The sequence below is a fragment of the Phoca vitulina genome, unplaced genomic scaffold (genome assembly GCF_004348235.1).
Source record: "Phoca vitulina isolate PV1807 unplaced genomic scaffold, GSC_HSeal_1.0 scaffold2, whole genome shotgun sequence".
NCBI classification, from domain to species: domain Eukaryota; kingdom Metazoa; phylum Chordata; class Mammalia; order Carnivora; family Phocidae; genus Phoca; species Phoca vitulina.
The window spans coordinates 60,972,731-60,992,467 of NW_022589705.1; the positions used below are offsets into that span (position 1 = coordinate 60,972,731).

The 19,737-nt window shown below is 42.7% G+C and overlaps 2 protein-coding genes across 7 annotated transcripts in view; one reads left to right on the top strand and one right to left on the bottom strand.

Moving 5' to 3' along the window:
- Positions 1-13,328, top strand: part of TTC39A (tetratricopeptide repeat domain 39A) — a 56,482-nt gene extending 43,154 nt beyond the window's left edge. For 5 of the 6 annotated variants that reach the window (XM_032429273.1, XM_032429315.1, XM_032429300.1 and 2 more), the window contains 6 exons: positions 1,741-1,832; positions 3,850-3,970; positions 6,229-6,340; positions 6,759-6,873; positions 7,978-8,094; positions 8,650-13,328. In XM_032429273.1, coding sequence (XP_032285164.1) covers positions 1,741-1,832; positions 3,850-3,970; positions 6,229-6,340; positions 6,759-6,873; positions 7,978-8,094; positions 8,650-8,773 — 681 coding nt within the window. In that variant the 3' untranslated portion in view covers positions 8,774-13,328. Of the gene's footprint in view, positions 1-1,740; positions 1,833-3,849; positions 3,971-6,228; positions 6,341-6,758; positions 6,874-7,977 lie in introns of all 6 variants that reach the window. The other variant, XM_032429309.1, reaches the window with a different exon arrangement.
- Positions 13,329-16,186: 2,858 nt separating this feature from the next.
- The window catches only part of RNF11 (ring finger protein 11), a 39,591-nt gene continuing 36,040 nt past the window's right edge, over positions 16,187-19,737 (bottom strand). Inside the window, exons 2-3 of the mRNA XM_032429320.1 lie at positions 19,457-19,626; positions 16,187-18,082 (exon numbers count right to left, since the gene is read on the bottom strand). Of these exons, the coding sequence (XP_032285211.1) occupies positions 17,911-18,082; positions 19,457-19,626 (342 nt within the window). The 3' untranslated portion in view covers positions 16,187-17,910. The remainder of the gene's footprint in view (positions 18,083-19,456; positions 19,627-19,737) is intronic.

Sequence of the window (19,737 nt, forward strand, 5' to 3'; positions counted from 1 at the left end):
GTGTTCTGGGAACAGCCCAGAGGCTAGTGTGGCTAGAGTGAGTGAGAGGGAAACAACATGAAGTTGGAGAGGAAACTGGGGGAGGAAACAGGGTAGGGGCTTACAGTCCATTACAGGGAGTCTGGATTTTATCCTAAGCATTCTGGGCTACCAAGATTTCAAAGAGGAACTGACATGACCTGACTTAAAAAGATCAGAGTGGGGTTGCCTGGGTGGCTCAGTTGGTTAAACATCCGACTCTGATTTTGGCTCAGGTCATGGGATAAAGCCCCATGTCAGACTCCACTCTCAGCATGGATTCTGCTTGTCCTTCTCCCTCTGCCCCTTCCCCACTCGTGCTCTTTCTCTCTGTTAAATAAAATCATTAAATAAAGAACAGACTGGCGGTGGTGTGGAAATGGCCTGCAGGGACAGGGATGGGAGCAAGGAGATGGGTTAGGAAACCATATGGACAAGGGCAGTAGAAAGACATCCCTGGTGGCCTGGAGCGGGGATGTGGGATGGAGGCTGGTGCAGTGAGTGCGGGCGAGGCCAGTGGGATTCAAGAGCTATAGAGGAGGTCAGATCATGAGGACTTGCTTACTCAGTGCCAGGCAGAGAGGGAGAAGGTAAGGATGACACCAGGAGGTTAAAGATGGGATGAGCAACAGGTTTCAGAGGGGGAGAGATCTTCCCACCACCCCTGCAAAGACCAGCTTTTCCTCATTTTGTGAAGGGTAGATGGAAGTATGGAGGGCAGAGTGGAACTAGGAGTAGCCCTGAGCTTCAGCCTGAGAGGGGCCCCCAGGTGGAGGCTGCTTTCTGCCTTCTCCTGAGACTCGACTCCACGATGTCCTGCTCCTTTTCCTTCTCCACCCCCCTGTACTTCTTTGTGAGCCACTGCCAGGTTCTTCCTCCACAGCCCCTGGTGGCAGGAGCTGAGGTTCAAGGCTCGGCCACTGGGGGGCAGGACATAGCCAGGTTTCTGGAGGGCTGGACTCCTGGGGAAGGGGAGCAGCTTTCAGGGATGTACCCTGGGGTGGGGATGGGGGTCTCTGCACAGCTGCACCTTCCCTGTCAGGCCTGGCTGTGGATCCAGTGGGCAAGGCCCTGGAAGCACACAAACCTGGGGTCACTTCCAGCTCTGCCCCCAGAAGCTCTGCAGTCCCAGCCAGGAAGCAGAGGCAAGGTACAGATTCCTTTCTGGCATTGTCTTTGGGATCAAGTGAGGTGAGGTGTGTACGGTGCCTGGCACACAGGAAGGCAGTTCTACGCAGGGACCCTGACTCTTCTGGCCTCCCACCTCTGTTTTTAGGCATTCCATACTTGCCGCTACCTATTTGTTGCCTTCTTACCACACATCTCGGCCCCTCCCTGGCTTTGCTCAGGCTGTTCCCCTCGTCTGGAAGGTCCTTTCTCAGGTCTCTGTGAATCATCCCATTGGCTCTCAAGAGTCCAGTCTGAAGGAATTGCTTCCCAGAAGCCCTTACTGCCCTTTGTGTGTCCATCCTCGCCTCAGCACTGCCCCGCACACCCACTCGTTGCCCGAGTCCTTCCCTCCGCTGCATCAGAGGAGAGAGGGAAGCAGCTTTGATGTGGGCCTCTCCAGGACTTAGCTCCCAGCTCGTCCTCAAGGTGCTTCAGCTTCCTCACCCTCACTTTCTCCCCTGGGGCTTGGCTACCGGGCTGGCCTTGTGAGGTCTGAATGAGGTGTGTGGAGGGCGGGCTGCTTACATCTGACTCTTACTCTGCCTTGCCCAGGCCACCTATATATACATGAAGGCCGCCTACCTCAGCATGTTTGGAAAAGAGGATTACAAGCCGTTTGGGGATGATGAAGTGGAGTTGTTCAGGTGGGTCCGGGGCCTCAGCCACATCTGCCCACAGCCACCCTGAGCTGTGGGCACCAGGGAGGGAGGTGGCGGGCTTCTGAGCTCCCTGACCCTCCCCCAGGATGGCCCCATGTGTCTCATCACCACCACTTCCTACTGCTGCTTGTTCCAGCCCTTTGAATCTGTTCAGAGGGCTCCCCCGCCCCGGCCTCAAGAAAGGGGTTTTGTCAACATCCTTTCCACTGAGCCTCTTTCTTCTGGTCAGTGGGATAGATGTGTGGACCCTGAGGTTCAGAGATCTGAGGTCCCTTCTGCTGAGTTAGCCCGCTCTACTCAGAGAAGCACAGTAGAGAACCAAAATGTGGGAATCAAACAGGATCAAATCCAGCCTCTGCCGTTTCTTAGCTGTGTCACTGTGAACAATTTCAGCAGCTATAAAATGAGAATAACCACTTCTGCCTTGCAGGGTTGTTTTGTGAATCAAATAGAGACTATATTGAAGAGCCTGGTGTAGGGCCTGGAGCCACTGAATAGCAGCTGTTTTTATTCTTATCTGTGCTGCTGATTGCCTTGTGCGAAGGGTTTAGAGCAGGGCTCAAGCCTCAGCAGGCTGAGGATGGAACCTCGGGCCTTCTTCCAGTCCTGGGTGAGGGCTGACCCCAGCTTGCAGACCTGGGAGTGGTGGTAACCTGATCTTCCCACTAACTGCTGTCATAGTCGTAGGGTGTTTTATCATTTACCAAGTGCCTCCACTTCGCCATCTCATAGCTCTTCCAGAAAGCCTGGGACAGTAAGTATCTGTGGGGGAGGAAGGATCATTTTCCCTCTACATTTCTAGGTTCTTGGCTAGAGACTGGTTGAGATACTCCCCCCACCCCTAATAATAAAAGATTAACAGGAGAAAAATAGGCCAGAGTTTAATAACATGTATACCTCCTGTATACATGGGCGAGACCCAGGAAAACTGAGTCACTGAAATGGCCCAAGCCATCACCTTAAATATCATCCCCAGCTAAAGATAACAGAACATGTTGGGGGGTGGAGAGCCAGTTCTGAGAGGTTTTCAGGCAAAGCACAGTAAAGGAGGGTAAGGTGGTCCTGCAGATTTAAGGCTCTGCTTTCTCCTTTAAGAGTTTCTAGGGCTTGTCATCCTCTTCCAGGTACAGAGGAGAAAAGCCCTTATTATTGGGAGATCTCACTTATAAGTGTAATTGTCTCTTACAAAAGGGCAGCTGCTACTAGGTTTTCAGAGCTTTTCCTGTATCTGCTGTTCCTTAACCAGCCTAATAATCCTTATGCCAAAGAGGCATATTTCAGGATGACAAATTCTGCTCCCCTTCATATCACTATCTCCAATTCAGAGATGAGAAAACGGGGGCCCAGAGAGGTTCCACACTGAATAAGCAGGGGAGGTGTTTGGCAGGGAACCTCACAACTAGATCCAGCTGGATGGCTCAGGCCTGAGGGTCACAGCCACACCCAGTGACTGTGGCAGAAATCGGAGGGTGGGAATGGAGCTGGGTGGGTGAGGCCCCAGATGTGGAGGCTTGCCTAGCTGCACGCATGTTACTCTGCCCTTGGAAACAGCTAAGGAGGCCACAACTCGCGTGGCAGATTAATTAAAGGTTTGAGCCATGCAGTTGTGGGCAGGTCCTTCCCTTTCTCTGGGTGTTAATCTCCCCTGTGGAACTGGGGTCAGACTTCTGCTGGGCCTTCTGGGCCTGAAAGTGGAACTTTCCCCTAACTTATTTGGCCTCAGACCTCACAAGGTCACAACTAGCAAAGCAGGCCTGGGGTGTTTGCTGACATTCTCACCTCTGCCAGCTGGTGTGAGGAGGCCTCTTACCTAGCCTCGGGAAGTGGTCGGGTTTGGAGGCAGGGCCTGTGATATAAGGCCATAGCCACAGGCTGTTGAGTCCGACACAGTCCCTCATATAAACTGGGGAAACTGAGGCCCAGAGAGGAGCCAAGCAGAGGCTGGGCAGGCTGGAGATCTCAGTCCTCTCTAGCTTTTTTCTTCCCCTCATCTCTTTCACAGAGCAGTGCCTGGCCTAAAGCTCAAGATTGCGGGGAAATCTCTACCTACAGAGAAGTTTGCTATCCGGAAGTCCAGACGCTACCTCTCCCCCAAACCGATCTCGTTGCCAATCCCTGCTCTGGTGGGTAGGAGGGTCTAGACTGTCCCTGTACTTGTTTGGATTGTGGGGATTAACTGAAAGCCAGAGATACTGCTACGGCCAGGGGGAAGTGGATGGGGGAGAAAGACCTTCATGCCTCAGGGCCCTGAAAAGGATTTCACAATTTACCTGGGACTGTGAGGGAAGCACACAAATAGGCCAGAGCCAGCCCCTGCCTGAGAAAGTACTGGTCTGGTGGGGGCAGGGAGACAGGTGAGCAGGCTCCAGGCGCCTCAAGGTGAGAGAGCAGGCCCGCACCCCTGTGCTTAGGCAAGGACATCACTCAGCTGTTTGTGTTCCCACCCATCTGTTTCAGTCTTGTCACATGATTATAACTGTTTACACTGTCCCCCTCACTGGACCAAGTTTTTTCTGAGGCCTAGGACCATGTTATAGGGCACTGACTGTGTTCTTTACACCCATTGCCTCATTTGATCCTCACAACAACCCTGAGTATCAGATGCTGGTGGTATCCCCATTTTACAGATGGGGATAAGGCCTAATAGGTAAGTAGAGAGATAAAATATCTAATAAATAGGTAAGATATAAGTAGAAAGATAAAATAACTTGTCCAGGTCACACAGCTAGTGAGTTGAAGAGTTAGAATTTAAACCTAGAATGGTTCTAGAGCCCAGATTCTGAACCGCTGTTATGATGCTAATTCCATGCATGATTTGAGCAGGCATCAGAGAAGTTCCCAGCTCGTTAAGAGTTTTGTTATTCAAATACTAAGGTAGCCAAAAAAGTGGAAAGGGCACTGCTTTTTTTTCTGGTCCCAGCTCCACTATTCACTAACAATGTGCCCTTGGATAGGGTTCCCCTTCCCTTAATATAAGATTAGGAATGATATACATCTTGCCCATTTCATAGAGCAGTAATGAGAATTAGCTGATAAACTGTTAAATATTTTATGAATCAAAAACTGAATATCAATATAGAGCTTATTATGTATCCTAGATTATTTCTAAACACATTTTGAAGCTGTTTATAGTTTAAATTGTACAATAAAACTATTATCATATGGGGGGTGATGGAAAGGGCAAGAAGTGACTATACCAGGAATTTAGGAGAATTTCTCAAACTACAATCTGCAAAATGCTATTTATGCCTAAAATAGTTTCTGTGATTAAATATATTTGGGAAAGACTGGCCTAAACAAAGTTTATACACTGTGGACCTTTTGGAGCCTTTATATAATATGTATGGTAAGTCTCCAAGAATAAGCTTGAAGATGATTTTTTTTCCCCTAACTTATTTGGCCACAGACCTCTTTCTTTAAAGGAACATTTGCTAATTTGGGACCATATACACCATTTGAGGAATACTGGTTCTAAACTTAAATTCCCTCCCTAGAACATAAAAAGAACCAAAACAATAACATCTTTTTAGAACTTTTTGTATACAAATCACTTTCACATCTATTACCTGGTTTCATAGTTTAGGAAATGCTAATGGAATTACTATAAATGAACATTTAATTTAGAATTCTGAGATTCCTGGCAGTGGAGGAAAGAAAGGAATCCGGATGTCCTGCATAGTTTTCATGATGGTAACTCAAGCCCACTGCCTTGGGAGAAGAGAGACAGGGTGACAGTCTTAAGAGCTATTGGAAATCCTAAAGTGCTTAAGTAAATACAGTTCCTCCAATATGGGAGGTCCTGCCAGATGAGCAGGGAGGAGGACTTCCTGGAGAATGTGGGTCATAGCCTGGTCCTCAAAGTATAGGGGAAGAGTTTGGACACAGAGAGGTTGGGAGAGAGCATGATAACCACCCAGGGAAGCCACGAGCAGAAGAGTAGTTAAAAACTATGTGCAGGGCACCTGGGTGGCTCAGTGGTTAAGCGACTGCCTTCGGCTCAGGTCATAATCCTGGAGTCCCGGGATCGAGTCCCACATCGGGCTCCCTGCTCCACGGGGAGTCTGCTTCTCCCTCTGACCCTCCCCCTTCTCATGTGCTCGCTCGCTCTCTCTCTCAAGTAAATGAATAAATAAAATCTTTAAAAAAAAAACAAAAAACTATGATCTGCATTGGTGTAAGGTGAGATCCCAATATCAGTGATGAGGCTCCCTGCCATGGCCCCTTTGAGCCCTTCATAGGCTGGGCTGAGATCTGTCATAAAAGATTAGAGCTAGAAGGGCCTTTAGTGATCCTCTTGATCTGAGCTGCCCATTTACAGCTGGGGAAACTAAGGCCCCACTGGGGAGGAAACCTTTGGACTGACTTGCTCCCCTGCCCTCAGGAAATGATGTACATTTGGAATGGCTATGCTGTGATTGGGAAGCAGCCGGAACTCACAGACGGGATACTTGGGATTATCACCAAGGCTGAAGAGATGCTGAAAAAGGGCCCAGGTGACTAACCCCGGCCCTTGAAACTGCCAGGTTGAGTCAGATCACAGGTCTTTACAGTTAAAGTTTCCCTCTACTAAAAATGTCCTTCCTTACTTCTCTACCCTGGTTAGTGTGGTCCTTTCCCTTTCTAAGACTGAGCTTCAATGGTAGCTTCTCCAAGCTGTCCATTGTCCCCCAGGTAGGGTCAAGGCCTCCTCTGGGCTCCCACAGCCCCTGGGCTTCCTTCAGTCAATCCTGATCTCACTACATTGTCACTGTCTCAGTATCTGTCTTTCCTCCCCAGATGTGAGCTTCCTGAGTACAGTGACCATGTGTGAGTTACCTCTCTGTCCCCAGGGCCCAGCAGAGTAGGGGATCCATGAGTAACTGTTGCAGAAATAAACAAGCCTGTCTTCTTCCCTCACTCCCCTATTCTTAGAGAATGAGTACTCAGTGGATGATGAGTGTTTGGTGAAGTTGCTGAAAGGCCTCTGTCTGAAATACCTAGGCCGTGTCCAGGAAGCTGAGGAGAATTTCAGGAGCATCTCTTTCAAGTAAGTGCCTCTGTGGCTGCTCCCACTCCAGGATGCCTACTGCTGGGGCCCATGTCTCCTGGGTAGAATATGCAGGGTCTCTCCTTCCTCACATGCACTCCAATGCTTGACTCTAGCCTACCCCCAATTCACTACACTTGTACTAGTGTCTGTTCTATGCCAGGATCCTTGCTGGGCACAGATCATTAGACCTCATTCCCCGGGGCCACCAGATTGCCCACCTACAGGAGTCCATCCACACTGAAGTTTTAGGTGAATGGTGCCTCCTAGAGTTTGTAATTCAAGTCTGCCCTTGAGGAGCACAAATGTTACAGATAGACAGCTGTAGGCAACTCAAGTCTGGTATGATCAAGGCTGTGTTAAGAGGAAAGCAGGGAGGACAGTAGGTGCCCTGAGGAGGGACCTAAACACAATGCAAGATACCAAGAAAGGCTTTCCAGGGATGCCATTTTAACTGGGAAGTTTATCAGGCAGAGAAAGGAAAGCAGGAGTTTTAAGTGGGAGTAGGTACAGCATGTGCAAATGCCTGGACACAGGATAAACACCCAAGGTTGGGGTGACAGTGATTAGGTCCTTCCCTGCTTGGGTGAAGTTATAGAGGGAAAAGGTTATAGATGAAATAAGGGGCACTAGACTGAGAAGGGCCTGGATGTTTTGCTTACAAGGCTACTCTTTATCCTGCAGACAGAAAAGATCAGGAAGGATACTGAGCAGGGCAGGTTTGGGTTTTAAAAGAGTATCTGACGCAGCATGGAGAGTGGGTCAGAAGGGCCAGCCTGGAGACAGCAGACTTCCTAATTTAGTAAACCATTTAACTTGGACAAAGGGGGTTGGGGACAGTGGGCATGAGCTAAGGACATGGCATGAGCCATAAGTTATCAGGGAACTGAGGCCCTAGGTGCAGAGGACTGGAAGGCTTTCCTGTGGATCATAAGCCTTTCTACGGCTATGTGGTGGGAACCTTCCCCAACAACTAGGATTCGTTATCAGGAAACCCCACGTGAAGGCATGGATTAGATCCTCCCACTTGGGGAAGGCTCAGGAAGACTGTGAAGGATATCTCAAGGGCAGAGCCTATAAGCCATGTCCTCCTCTGTCCCACAGTGAAAAGAAGATTAAATATGATCACTACTTGATACCAAACGCCCTGCTGGAGCTGGCCCTACTGTTTATGGAGCAAGGCAGAAATGAAGAGGCTGTCAAACTCTTGGAAACTGCCAAGTAAGGCGTGGTTAGCGTCGGTCTGTCCTTTGTTCCCCCGGAGCTCAGGAGCTTCACTCGGGCTGGGGCAGTAGAGCACAGACAGCAGGGAGGAAGGGTGCTGGTAAGGGCGTTACGGCAGGCCAGAGGCTGGGCCTGTGTCCCTGGGAACCCAATTTTCACCTGGTATAGGGAGGCTTCTTCAATTTGCCAGTGAGAATTGGAATCCCAGAAGCAGGGAGTGAATTACCCAGGGTCACACCACAAGCCAACTGCTGGGCTGGTAGGAAGACCCAGGTCTCCTGCCTTCTAGCCCCATGGATTTATTTCTTAAATTCATTCCCTCAAGTTACTCAACAGGAGTAAGAGTGGTTCCAGAGGGTACAATACCAGGGTAAGGGGTTACACATCCTTTCTGTTTTTCTCTACTGGACAAGGCCCAACTCTTTCTTTGGACAGAGACAGGGATTAAGTGTCTGAAAATCTTCCTTGGCCTGCTAGTCCCCTACAGTTCAGACTGAAGGAAAAGCACTTCTTAGAGCAGCCTTATATGCCTGATTCTCTGGTCTTTTCCAGGCAAAACTACAAGAATTACTCCATGGAGTCAAGGACACATTTTAGAATCCAGGCAGCCATACTCCAAGCCAAGTCTTCCCTAGAGAATGGCAACAGATCCATGGTCTCATCAGTGTCCTTGTAGTTTTATGCAGCACTCCAGGCTGGAAGACAGAAACAGCTGGACAGAGCTCCTGGAAACATTTCAAAAAGATCCCCTCCCCCTGCCCTGCCTTTGGGGTCCACCGGTGCTCCAGTGGGATAGCATGACATAGGTATCCATGCAGAAGGGAAGCCGGCATTTTCACCAGTGTGGCCAAGGGCCTTTACCAAGGACGGAGCAGGTGGAGTCCTCTGCCTGCCCTATCACACATACGGGTACTTGTTTTTCACTGTGATGTTTAAGAGAATGTATGAACAGTTTACATTTTCTTTAGAAATATTAATGGGATCACAGTTGGCTTTAAAAAAACAAAAAACCAAAAAAACCCACCACCTGTAAATCTTTGTTTTAACCCATACTAATCTGGAGGTAAATCTGTATATGATGCTTTTCAAAATTCAGCAATGTCTCAGCTTCCAGGGCCAGAAGGACCATTAAGGCTTCTGAAGGCTGGGCACGGATGCTGCACACTGACACCCACTACCTTACTTCTTACACTTCATTTTCACTCCCTTAGTAACTTTCCAATTTAAAAAATCAAATGAAAATTATTTCACTAAAAAGACATGTGAATCCATCTGTAGGAAAAAAAATCTTTACCAGTAAGGAATGGGAGTTGCTGAGGCCTGACAGAAGGGGAGCTGTGTGGCCCTTTCTGTGCCAAAGCCAAGAAGTTGGTGGGGGGAGGTTCTCAGACACCAATCTGCATCCTCACTGTAGGCCAAACAGCTGGGAATAATTTACAAAACAAAAATCTTCTGTACTTCACTATGAGGTACATTCATTTACTGACAGCATTTGTCTTAGAATGGTTATTCCTGGCCCGTTGTGTATGTTTTAGATTTTTCAGTTAAGAGAAAAGAGATATTTAATAAAACATACACTTAAGAGATCATGCAACATCTATTTCAGTAAAATATGTGTTGCTTGAATTCTTGGGCAAGGCAGAAAAGTCTGGATCAGAAGCCATATGGCCCAGGTATGTTTTATTTAGACAACACAATGCCTTAAATGTTTTTAAAATAACATTTAAAAATGGGGATATTTCACAAATCTGGTTTCTGGCCTCTTATTTAAAAAAGAGAATCCAGTCTGGCAACATTGGGCTCATCCCTATAAGACAACAAGGCAACAATCAAGTTGGAGCGGAGTAGAGGCTGCTCTCCACACTTATATTACCCTTCTGTCCCTGAAAAGCATCTGAATTTGCAAACTCTGGGACTGTTACAGCGAGAACTCAAGTTCAGTGACTAGACACCAAGCTTTACCATTCATAAGCTAATGACAGCATACTTCAACTTAACCATTTCCCTGGTGGAAAAAAATCATGTACACGAGTGAAATGTGACTCCTCAGATACATGAATGCAATTTCTGTAAGGGAAGAACCACAGACAATTTCTCCAATCTTCCAGCATTGCTGGATTTTTAGCAAACACTTCTGAACATTTGCCAGGGGCTGGGTAGATTATTAACATAGTCAACCAGCCTTCTGTGACTAATAATGAAGTCATAGGTTTTAAGTAAAGCAAATTCTCATTAGGAAAACAAAGCAGAAAACCCTCAGTCAGGATCCTCTTTTGCACTTAGTACTGTCAGAGCAGAAATGCTATGAAAAAAAAAAAAATTTCTCATTTTGTTAGAACTAGACACAAGAATGCTCTCCACCAAGAGCAAGCCCTCTGCAAGCTTGCTCTCCAAAGCCTGGATTCTCGGAGACCAGCCTGTTTCTAGGTTGTTGGGCAGGGCAGGGCAGGGTGAGAGGAATGACTAGAACCAGGCTGCTGAATGAGGGTGGCCTTTTGTGGTTCCTTCACATATTGGAACACTAATACCTACTGCTGTATAAAAAAAAACAGCGCACTGATCACAGGATACCAAGCACAACTTGCAAAACTGCAGTTAACAAAAAACTTTTCTTTAAACATTCATTTTAGGCACTTTTATTTTTAAAAATTTATGCTAGGATGGTTTCCTTGTCAATGTTATTACTGATTTCCTGTTGGGCTTCATTAATTAACCAATGTCACCTTACCTCTGTCTGCTGCCATGGCTACAGTCTGGCTGGTAAGAGAAATCAGTGGGGTTTTGTCTCCTTTATCCCACCTGCAGCTTATGAGATAGTCTTATATTAAAAACATGTTTGTGAAGTTGGGTGAAAATGTCAGGTATCTAACACCATATCCTTGTGTGGAAGCTTTGAAGGTGAAAATTCTCTCCTGGGCTTCTTGTTCTATCTTCTTTCAGCCATTTCTGGTTGTTAATTCTCTAATAGTGCAGAGCTTTCCAGCTCTTATGCCCTGGAGAGGGAACTATCAGGTGGACAATTCTGGCCTAGAAGTAAGGAGACCTGAAATCTAGTCCCTGCTTTGTTACTAATTTTCAGAGTGACCTTGGGAAAGCCATGGACCCTCAAAAAATTAGTAATTTGCACTAGATTAAGGCTCTTTCCTGCTGTCAATGGTTCTAACTCTGGTCAAGTATATTTTTGGATTTTCATATCCAAAGTGAGACAAGAGATATATACCTCCCTACCTTTTGCCAAAGCCTTATATCCACTCAACCAGAAATGATAGGCTTTCTCAATCAAAGGCCTCTATAGTAGCCTAGCACACTTGGAGAGCAAATAATCTTCATTTGGGGAAAGTCTAAATCCTGTTACACAGAGGAACTCCACCATTAGGAAGTAGCAACTGTGTACCATGATCTAAACAGGCCCTCAGCAATGGAAAGTCTACCTCTGCCTCTCACTGGTCACAGGCCCTTGGACTCACAGGGTGGCTGCCAGCAGTATGCTGGTCCCTATCAGCTCTCCCATGTGTTGGCAGGATTCCCTACTCCTTATCTCTCAAGTCAGAATGGGAGTATTTCCAAGACAGCTTTCGTCATTGACAGCAAAAAGTCATAAGCTGACAGCTAAAGCAGGACCCTAAGAGGCCAATGCCAACACAAGACTTGGCTGAGGCCCAGGTGAAAGAGTTCCAGCAACTGAAGAACGACACCAGGTGGTTTTCAGAAAGCCTCAGCCTGCTGAGTGCTAGAATCATGAAGAAAAACAAATCCAGGGAGACTTTTCTCTGGAGTTACTCCCAAGTTTTTCTTCTAAGATGATGAGGATTTTTTCTTTGCTTCAAATTTAAAGCCTAACAGTGAGCCTTTCAACAACTGTTTCCTTATGTCTCCAGCACCATCATACGAATTCACTAATAAACGAGAGGTGCTTAGATTCTGAAAACCAAGCAAAATGGGAACTTCTCATACACACCTCAGATACAGTTTTCCAAGGCTGGAAAATGCCTTTTTGCTTTGGTTAGCATTAGCTCTTTTGAAATCTAGTGCAAAGTTCATCACTGCCCAACAGGTTAAGTCCATAAACAAGGAACCTCATTTCGGGGCTTGAAAAATCCATTTCTAAATGAGGAATGTATGAATTGTTTCTAGTATATAAAACCAACTGTTAAGTGACAAAATATAACAGAGCCCTTCTTTTGGGAAGACAATTACTAAACGTTCCTTTGGACTTCTAAAAGCTGACATTCAAGTTTAATCAGACACATCACAGCTAACACCTCACAAATAACTGGATTGGGTTTTTCCGACACATCATTAGCAAATCGTTCAGAACACCACATACCATATGCTTTGGGTGGAAAAATAATAGCTAATATTAAGTGCTCACTATTTACCTCTTGCTAGTCTAAGCATTTTACATGTATGTAATTCTCATAACCATCCTATGAAGTAGGGACTATTACAGATGAGAAAACTGAGACACAGGTTAAATAACTTGCCTAAGATCACACAGCTATTATGCAGCAGAAAGATTTAAAGCCAGGCAGCTGAATTCTAAAGCCCATCCTTTGCTAAACTGCTGGTCAAACCATAAAATTATCAGGTTAAAGTTGGATCTGACTTATATTGACCTCTGGGCCACTCACTATTAAGGATGGAAAAGGTACTGGCTAATAGCTCAAACACCAGAAATCCTTGGCTTGGAATACATGGAGCATTTTTGTCTGTGTGGCATGGTTCTGGAATTGGCAGAATGTAGTCTATTTCCACACCTCTAGAATAGACAGTGCTGGAGGCGAATCTCAATGTCTTTTTGATAGCATAATCCAGGCTTCCCAATTCACACAATGTCTAAGACTTGCTTTTAGATCCTAAATGACAGGGTGAACTCTTATGAGGCCTCCCCGAGAAAAGCTGGGCTCATTAACTTTTGCAAAGCCAACCAAATCTTATAAGCATTCAGCATTCACCACTAGGACCAGACTCTTGAGGCAAACCCTCAGTTACCTTTTTCAACTTCTTTTTCTCAGGGACAAGAAATTTGAAGCCTACAAGCACTGATGTTATACAGGGATCCGAACCATACAGGTGTTGCTCCTCCTTTGATCACAATTAATTTTAGATGCTTAAAGTCTATACCTTATTGATAATGCTGCTTCATTCATACGCAGAGAAAAACAAACTTTCTGTGGAGGCATCCAAAGATGACTAAATCTTCCAGTGGACAGAAACTTAAGAAAAAAAAATGTAAAGGACAGTTAGTTATCTCTCCTAAAGTTGCCTTGAAAACTTTATGAAAACAGTAAATGGTTTTAGTCTGTCAGCAACATTTATCAGATGGATCCAGCCGTTGTCCTGAGCTAATGCCTATTGCTCAGAGTGATAAAGCAAACAAGAACAATGTGGACAATTAAAACATGCAGATAAATCCAAATCCCTTTTGTACAGTTTTGCTGAAGCCCCTAACAAAAATTTTATGGATCAGGAAATGGGTTGTAAAGGGACTTGTGGATTTTGTTTCCATGCTAAAAAGCAAGGAAATAGCAAAAGGTAAAATGGAAAAGCAAAGTCTGGATATTCGTATCTGGACAATCAACCTCTGAATAATCAATGAGCACCCAGTTGTGCTGTTATTTTTTAAACTACCACTATATAATTTATAAAAGGACTGGGTAGAATTAAGTGGGCTAATCATTTTTTGTGGGATGTTTTTTGAGACCCACAGGCTCTCAGAAAACAAATTACAAAATATATTTAAGTTAATATTGCCAAAATACATGTGCCTCGCCCATTTATTAACATCTGTATGTCATTTTAATATAAACCTTAATGTGTTGTAATGTAACTCCCAGGAGCTTAAAAAAAGAGGTTCTTTTTCTCTAGTAAAAATACTTAATGTGCTGAGCTAATAAACAGCCCAGTTAACTTTCCCTAAATACATAAAATTAACTTACTGTATCTTTCAAACCACTTAGAAAAAGTACTATTTTAAGATATTTATATTATACAATCAAACATTTACAGTTACTCCATTAAATCCTTGTTTCACTTGAATTACCACACATGAAAGCCATAAATCTGAATTGTGAGCATTAAACCATGGACTAACCATAGGCAAATACATGTTTTCACCTACAGAACTGAGAAAAAAATTTTTTCAGAGACCATTTTTAATGGCTCTCAGGAAAATCTCATTTAATAGTAGGTCAATCAGTAATTACATTCAATGCAACAATGAAAATTTAATAGTTGGACATTTTTACTCTATACTTTAACAAGCATTTATTAATAAGCACCTAGGTTTTGTGTACACCTTTAAGGAAAAAATGTATTTAAAGAGATGAATGGGTAGATCCAATCTTTAAACGGGCAGACTAGCCTATACTTATGGATTCATTTCTGAAGGGAGCAGGAACATAGCCTTCATGAATAGAAGAGGCATGAAATTGATGGAAACGAGACCTCAATGGCCAAATATTTAGGAACTGAGACTTAGAGGGAAGAAATTAGAAGGAATTCAACTAAGTCCCCAAAGGGTTAATATAACATAGGAAGAGACAGCTCAGGACACTGATGGCTCTTATGCCCATACTTCCCATGATGGAGACATCCAGAACGGCCTGTGTCTTAGGGAAGTGTCGTTGAGTGTAAGATTAGCGCAGGGGAGCTACATAGAGGGTACAGAAGGAGGGATTATAAACTATCTTCTCTGACTTTCTCCCATCCAGGAAAAGAGTAGCTGATCTTTACTTTCAGTGAGTAAATTTAAAAGTACTTGAGGAGATACTACTAACCAATCCAACTTTTATGTCCACAGTTTCAAAATTAAAGGCTTACAAAATTACTTGAGGTTACTACAGTGGCTGCAAGTGTAACCTCAGTTGGCTCTGAGAAACTGCTAGGCAATGCCTTTAAGCAGAGGTAACCACCAAACTGCCTACCTTTCTGAATCATGCCAAAGAAACTTACCTTCATTACTGTTTACCATTTCAGTCTCAGAAGTACACAGGCAGGTCTGCTTTTTTAAAAATGCATCTTTACTTATGACGAAGCTTTGTATGCGAAGAATGTTTTAACACAATGCTCACTGTATTCTATAAAATCATATTGGCTTATATTACGCAGGGGACACTAACAGTAGGGGCAATCTTCTCCTGGTTTAAGAAATTCCCTATAAAGAACACTCAGAGGGGGCGCCTGGGTGGCTCAGTCGTTAAGCGCCTGCCTTTGGCTCAGGTCATGATCCCAGGATCCTGGGATCAAGCCCCTCATCGGGCTCCCTGCTCCGCGGGAAGCCTGCTTCTCCCTCCCCCACTCCCCCTGCTTGTGTTCCCTCTCTCGCTGTGTCTCTCTGTCAAATAAATAAATAAAAAATCTTAAAAAAAAAAAAACCAAAAACTCAGAGAATTGAAAGGGTTTTTGTGAGAAGTATTTCAACTTGTTGGGTTTACACTTAAAAGATTCTTTTACTTTTTCCTGGTCAGGCTTTTCAGGTATTTCAAATCCTACAGCCACCTTTGAACACATCTTGCCCAAATCTAAAAGTTGCACCTATTATTTGGCTTCAGAAAATTTGAAGCTATCAAGCTTCTAAATTTATGATTAGATGGTATTAAATACCACACCAGAAAAAAACCTTCCCAAAAAGTTTATAGACCTAGAGATTAAATTTATACATTTTAAATTTATATACCACTTTAAAGAAAGGATTAGATAATTTGGGGAATATTCTTATGTAATCAACTCTAACTGTAGCCCTTTACAACTGTATTATAACTTTATTTAAAGTAGTAAAAGCCAAAATTGATAGTTCTTAACATGGTGTATGGAAATCAAAATTAAAGAATACAAAGTACCTTAAAAATTTTTTTCAGCTCAATACTAGTTCCTTCAATATTACTACCAAACTTCTGTGAAATAGCCTTGCAATAAAGACTAACAGCAACATTAGATGATTTTTTTAAAAAAAATTCACTTACCTATTTTAACAATCTAGAAAAAAGGAAAGTCTGACTATAATACTTGATGACACAGACATCATGTATTAAGTAGAAAACACAAGGATAAAAAAAAGTAATATCACTGAAAATATTGCACAACTTCAGGTTTTCCTCCAAATTTGCTTTATGTAATTGGGTGGATATAAATTAATGAACGAAAACTTAAGCAAGATACATGTAACAATTTAACAGAACCTGATAATCTAATTTTCAATTTTTCTCAAATTCATCTTTAAGTCTTTCCATCATGGGGCTCATAAGAAAATTAACCAACATATGGATACCACAGTCTAATGTCAAATCTTTAGAAGTATTTATGACATACTGAATTCCTCTACAATGCAATTATGAAGAACCCTCAAGATACTCGTGTTTTGTATGTAGAAAAGTGTTAGAGTCAAATATTCAACTCAATATAAAATAAGAAACATTTCTGATGTTAGATTGAGATTGCTTCTCTTTTGCTAATGAATGATTCTTAGCTGTAATATCACTGAGCTGAACAAATAAGTCACCTTTGAGTACATAAGGAAAAATAAACACATGCTAAATGGATAAAACATTACAAACTACATCTTTACTAGACCATCTCTACCTCTAACACTTCAGAAGCTTAGAGATTCAGAGTGCTCTTACACTGAAAAAGATAAAGGAGAAATTCCCTCTTTGAGATCACAACTATGAAGTCATGTGGTTATACAAATTCTGCATTTGTGTGCAAAACATGAAATACGTTTATCTTAATTCTCCCTGCTTAGACTTGTCAGCCAGCAGGACTTTCCAAGAAACAGAGACTGAGATGTGTTTTATATAACTTCAATAACCTCAGCACTACAATAATAAGAGATGCAGTATCCTTTTGCTATGGTTCAAGACAATAAGGGAAGGAGGTCACAAGAATAAATCAAAGCTATTACAACTGAGCAACTTTTCTCAGTTTCACCATGGTGCCACTTTCATTTTACATAAGCATGGTGGCATAATTCAAGCTCAATAAATCAGAAATCTTAGTATTTAAAATTTACCTTGACTTTTAATTATTACCATATTAACAACCAAAATAATGAGATAAAACACATGGGAAAGGGTAATAGTAAACCCCACTTTACTAGAGTTGTTTTTTTGACATTAACTCAGTTTTTATAGAAAAGGGATAGTGCATCTCAGTTTGCTTACAAGCTAGGAGATCACTTTGAATTCTGCATTTCCTAACTGCAAACAGATATAGCACTTATAACAGGTTATAAATAAACTGGTTTTCAAGCATAGAGCCAGCCCCAACGATAATACACTATTTAAAAAGACCTAAGGCAATGAATTCCATTTCCAATGGAAAAAAAGAACTGTGCAAACAAGCTTAAAACTACTTTTTTTGTGCCAGTGTTATAAAATGTAGCTTTTAATAAAACCTTGACCCAAATGCCAGCAACTTCAGAAAAGAATTTGGGTGGGGGGAAAAAGAGAGTTATTTCATTTAGGAAAAACAACCACTATCTTTTTCCTAATCTTCAACACACACAATTTAAACATATACAGCTGCTGTAACACTTTACACAATTCCTATGTACTGGAGCATAACAAGATCTAAATACAATTATATTTTTAAACACTGGGTCAAGGCTTTACATAAAAATACCATCCTACTTTTCCCCCTAAGTTTCTAAAATATCACGTATTTTTTCCCCCAACATCTGCAGCCATTCAGGAATTTTTAGGAAACTTTTGTGCATGATCTTAATTCCTAATCCCTGGCTCTTTGGGCTCAGTGACAAAAGATCAAAACCACCAAAAATGATGGTTCACTTGAAGTCAGACCAGAGACCCTGGCTCAATTAGTCTCGTAGGACGAAAGCAGTGCTGCATCAACTGGCTCCATGCAAGAGGGGCACGTGAAGGATCTCATCAACCAGTCATCTATACAGTCCAGGTGATAGATGTGCATGCACGGCAGAAATCGAATCGGGTCCCCATAAACAAAGTCCATCATACAGATAACACACCTGTTGGGGGTGAGGGAGAGAAATCAGAAAGCAGTTTTAGAGAAGTGATATATCTAGAATACTCTTTAAAATCCCATTCCAAAGGCTATGTTAATCTAAACAGATGAAAATGGCTTGCCTGTCATCCTACCACCAAAGCATGCAAACTGATTTTTTTCCTAATGAGCATTAATCCACCGACAATCTCTTATTTCGATCCCCTGGAAATTTGCGTGAGTTTGAGAGCTATTAACAGAACAAAGAGAAATGGACCACATGGGGATCAAGTCCATTCCTAGAACTGTGCATACAAAACATCTACCTATTATAGAAGACACCCGAAGAATGTGATGCTTCAGGTTGGAAGCCATCAGATTAACTTTATGTGAACTCAGTTTTTAGTGTAAGCCCAGGAGTAAAATAGTTTTCATTTTAATAACTATATGTAATAACTACATATGTTTATAGTAATATAATAACTATATATATTTCTCTTAAAAAAGAGAAAATGTTATGTAAAAACCACCACTAATTTCAGTTTACTTACTGGGCTGCTGTAGCTAAAGATCTCTTTATTAACCCTAGTTTCAAGTTCACTGAATTCTACAGGTTTAAGAAGCAACCCAATGCTGTAGTATTTCAGAAGTTAGTATTCAGGACAACTTATTATCCTAAGTACTAGCACTAAATGGTGCTATGGCTCAAACAGCCAAGCATCAACATAGTAAATTAGATTATGTCTTTGTTGGCAAGACCATTCTCAACCTAAAAGGAGAATGTCCTCATTAGGGATTCTCAGACAATGAGCTCTTAGGACAAAAACTTCCCAGAAGTAAAATTTGATACTCAACTCAGTCTTAATAAAATTATACCTCAAATTAAAAATAGGTATAAGATTTTCCTCATTATCACTAAAACTCCTTTATTTTAATGGCTGCATAATCTACCAGAGTATTCCTATGCCACTATCTACTTAACTATAGTTCTCCTCTAAATAAAACCAAGGTGAATATTTTTGTGTATAAAGTGTCAGGAGTTGGAGTGAGATACACATTTTAGGATAGATCTCTGTCTCAAAGGATATAGACCTGAGAAGGTCTATTGCCAAATTGCTTTCCCAGCTGACAGGGCCACCAGCACACTCATGCAGGTGAATATTTTTAACTGACATCAATTGTCATCCAAATGGACACAGACAACATATAAAATGGTCAGAATTCACATGATTTCTTAACTTTTTTTTTTTTTAATGAAAATTCTTAATTGCTCAGATATGTTCTGTTGCATGAACTGATTATATTAAATATCCAACTTCTAAAATGCAGGAGAATATTTTTCAAAAGCAAATCTCTGGAGATAGACCTTTGAAACATGCATACATTTATTAAAACTTACTCCCGGATCTTTTTTTCTGATCCATCCCTTCCAGGGTCATAAACTCCTTTAGGCAGATGTTGTATAAGGCCTATTCTTTGAGCTATCCTAATTTGTTCCTCTTCAGTCAGCTGAGTTGCTAGGCGAGTCTGGCTAGGTGTTGGATGATAGACCGGAACTGGAACTTGTTCCTAAATTTTAAAAAAGAGAAAATGATTATTTTTTAAACATCTGCTTTCTGGGGGTAATGTTTTCCTTGTCTCTTCTTTTTTTTTTTTGCTTAGTGGGTGAGGGGACCTTGG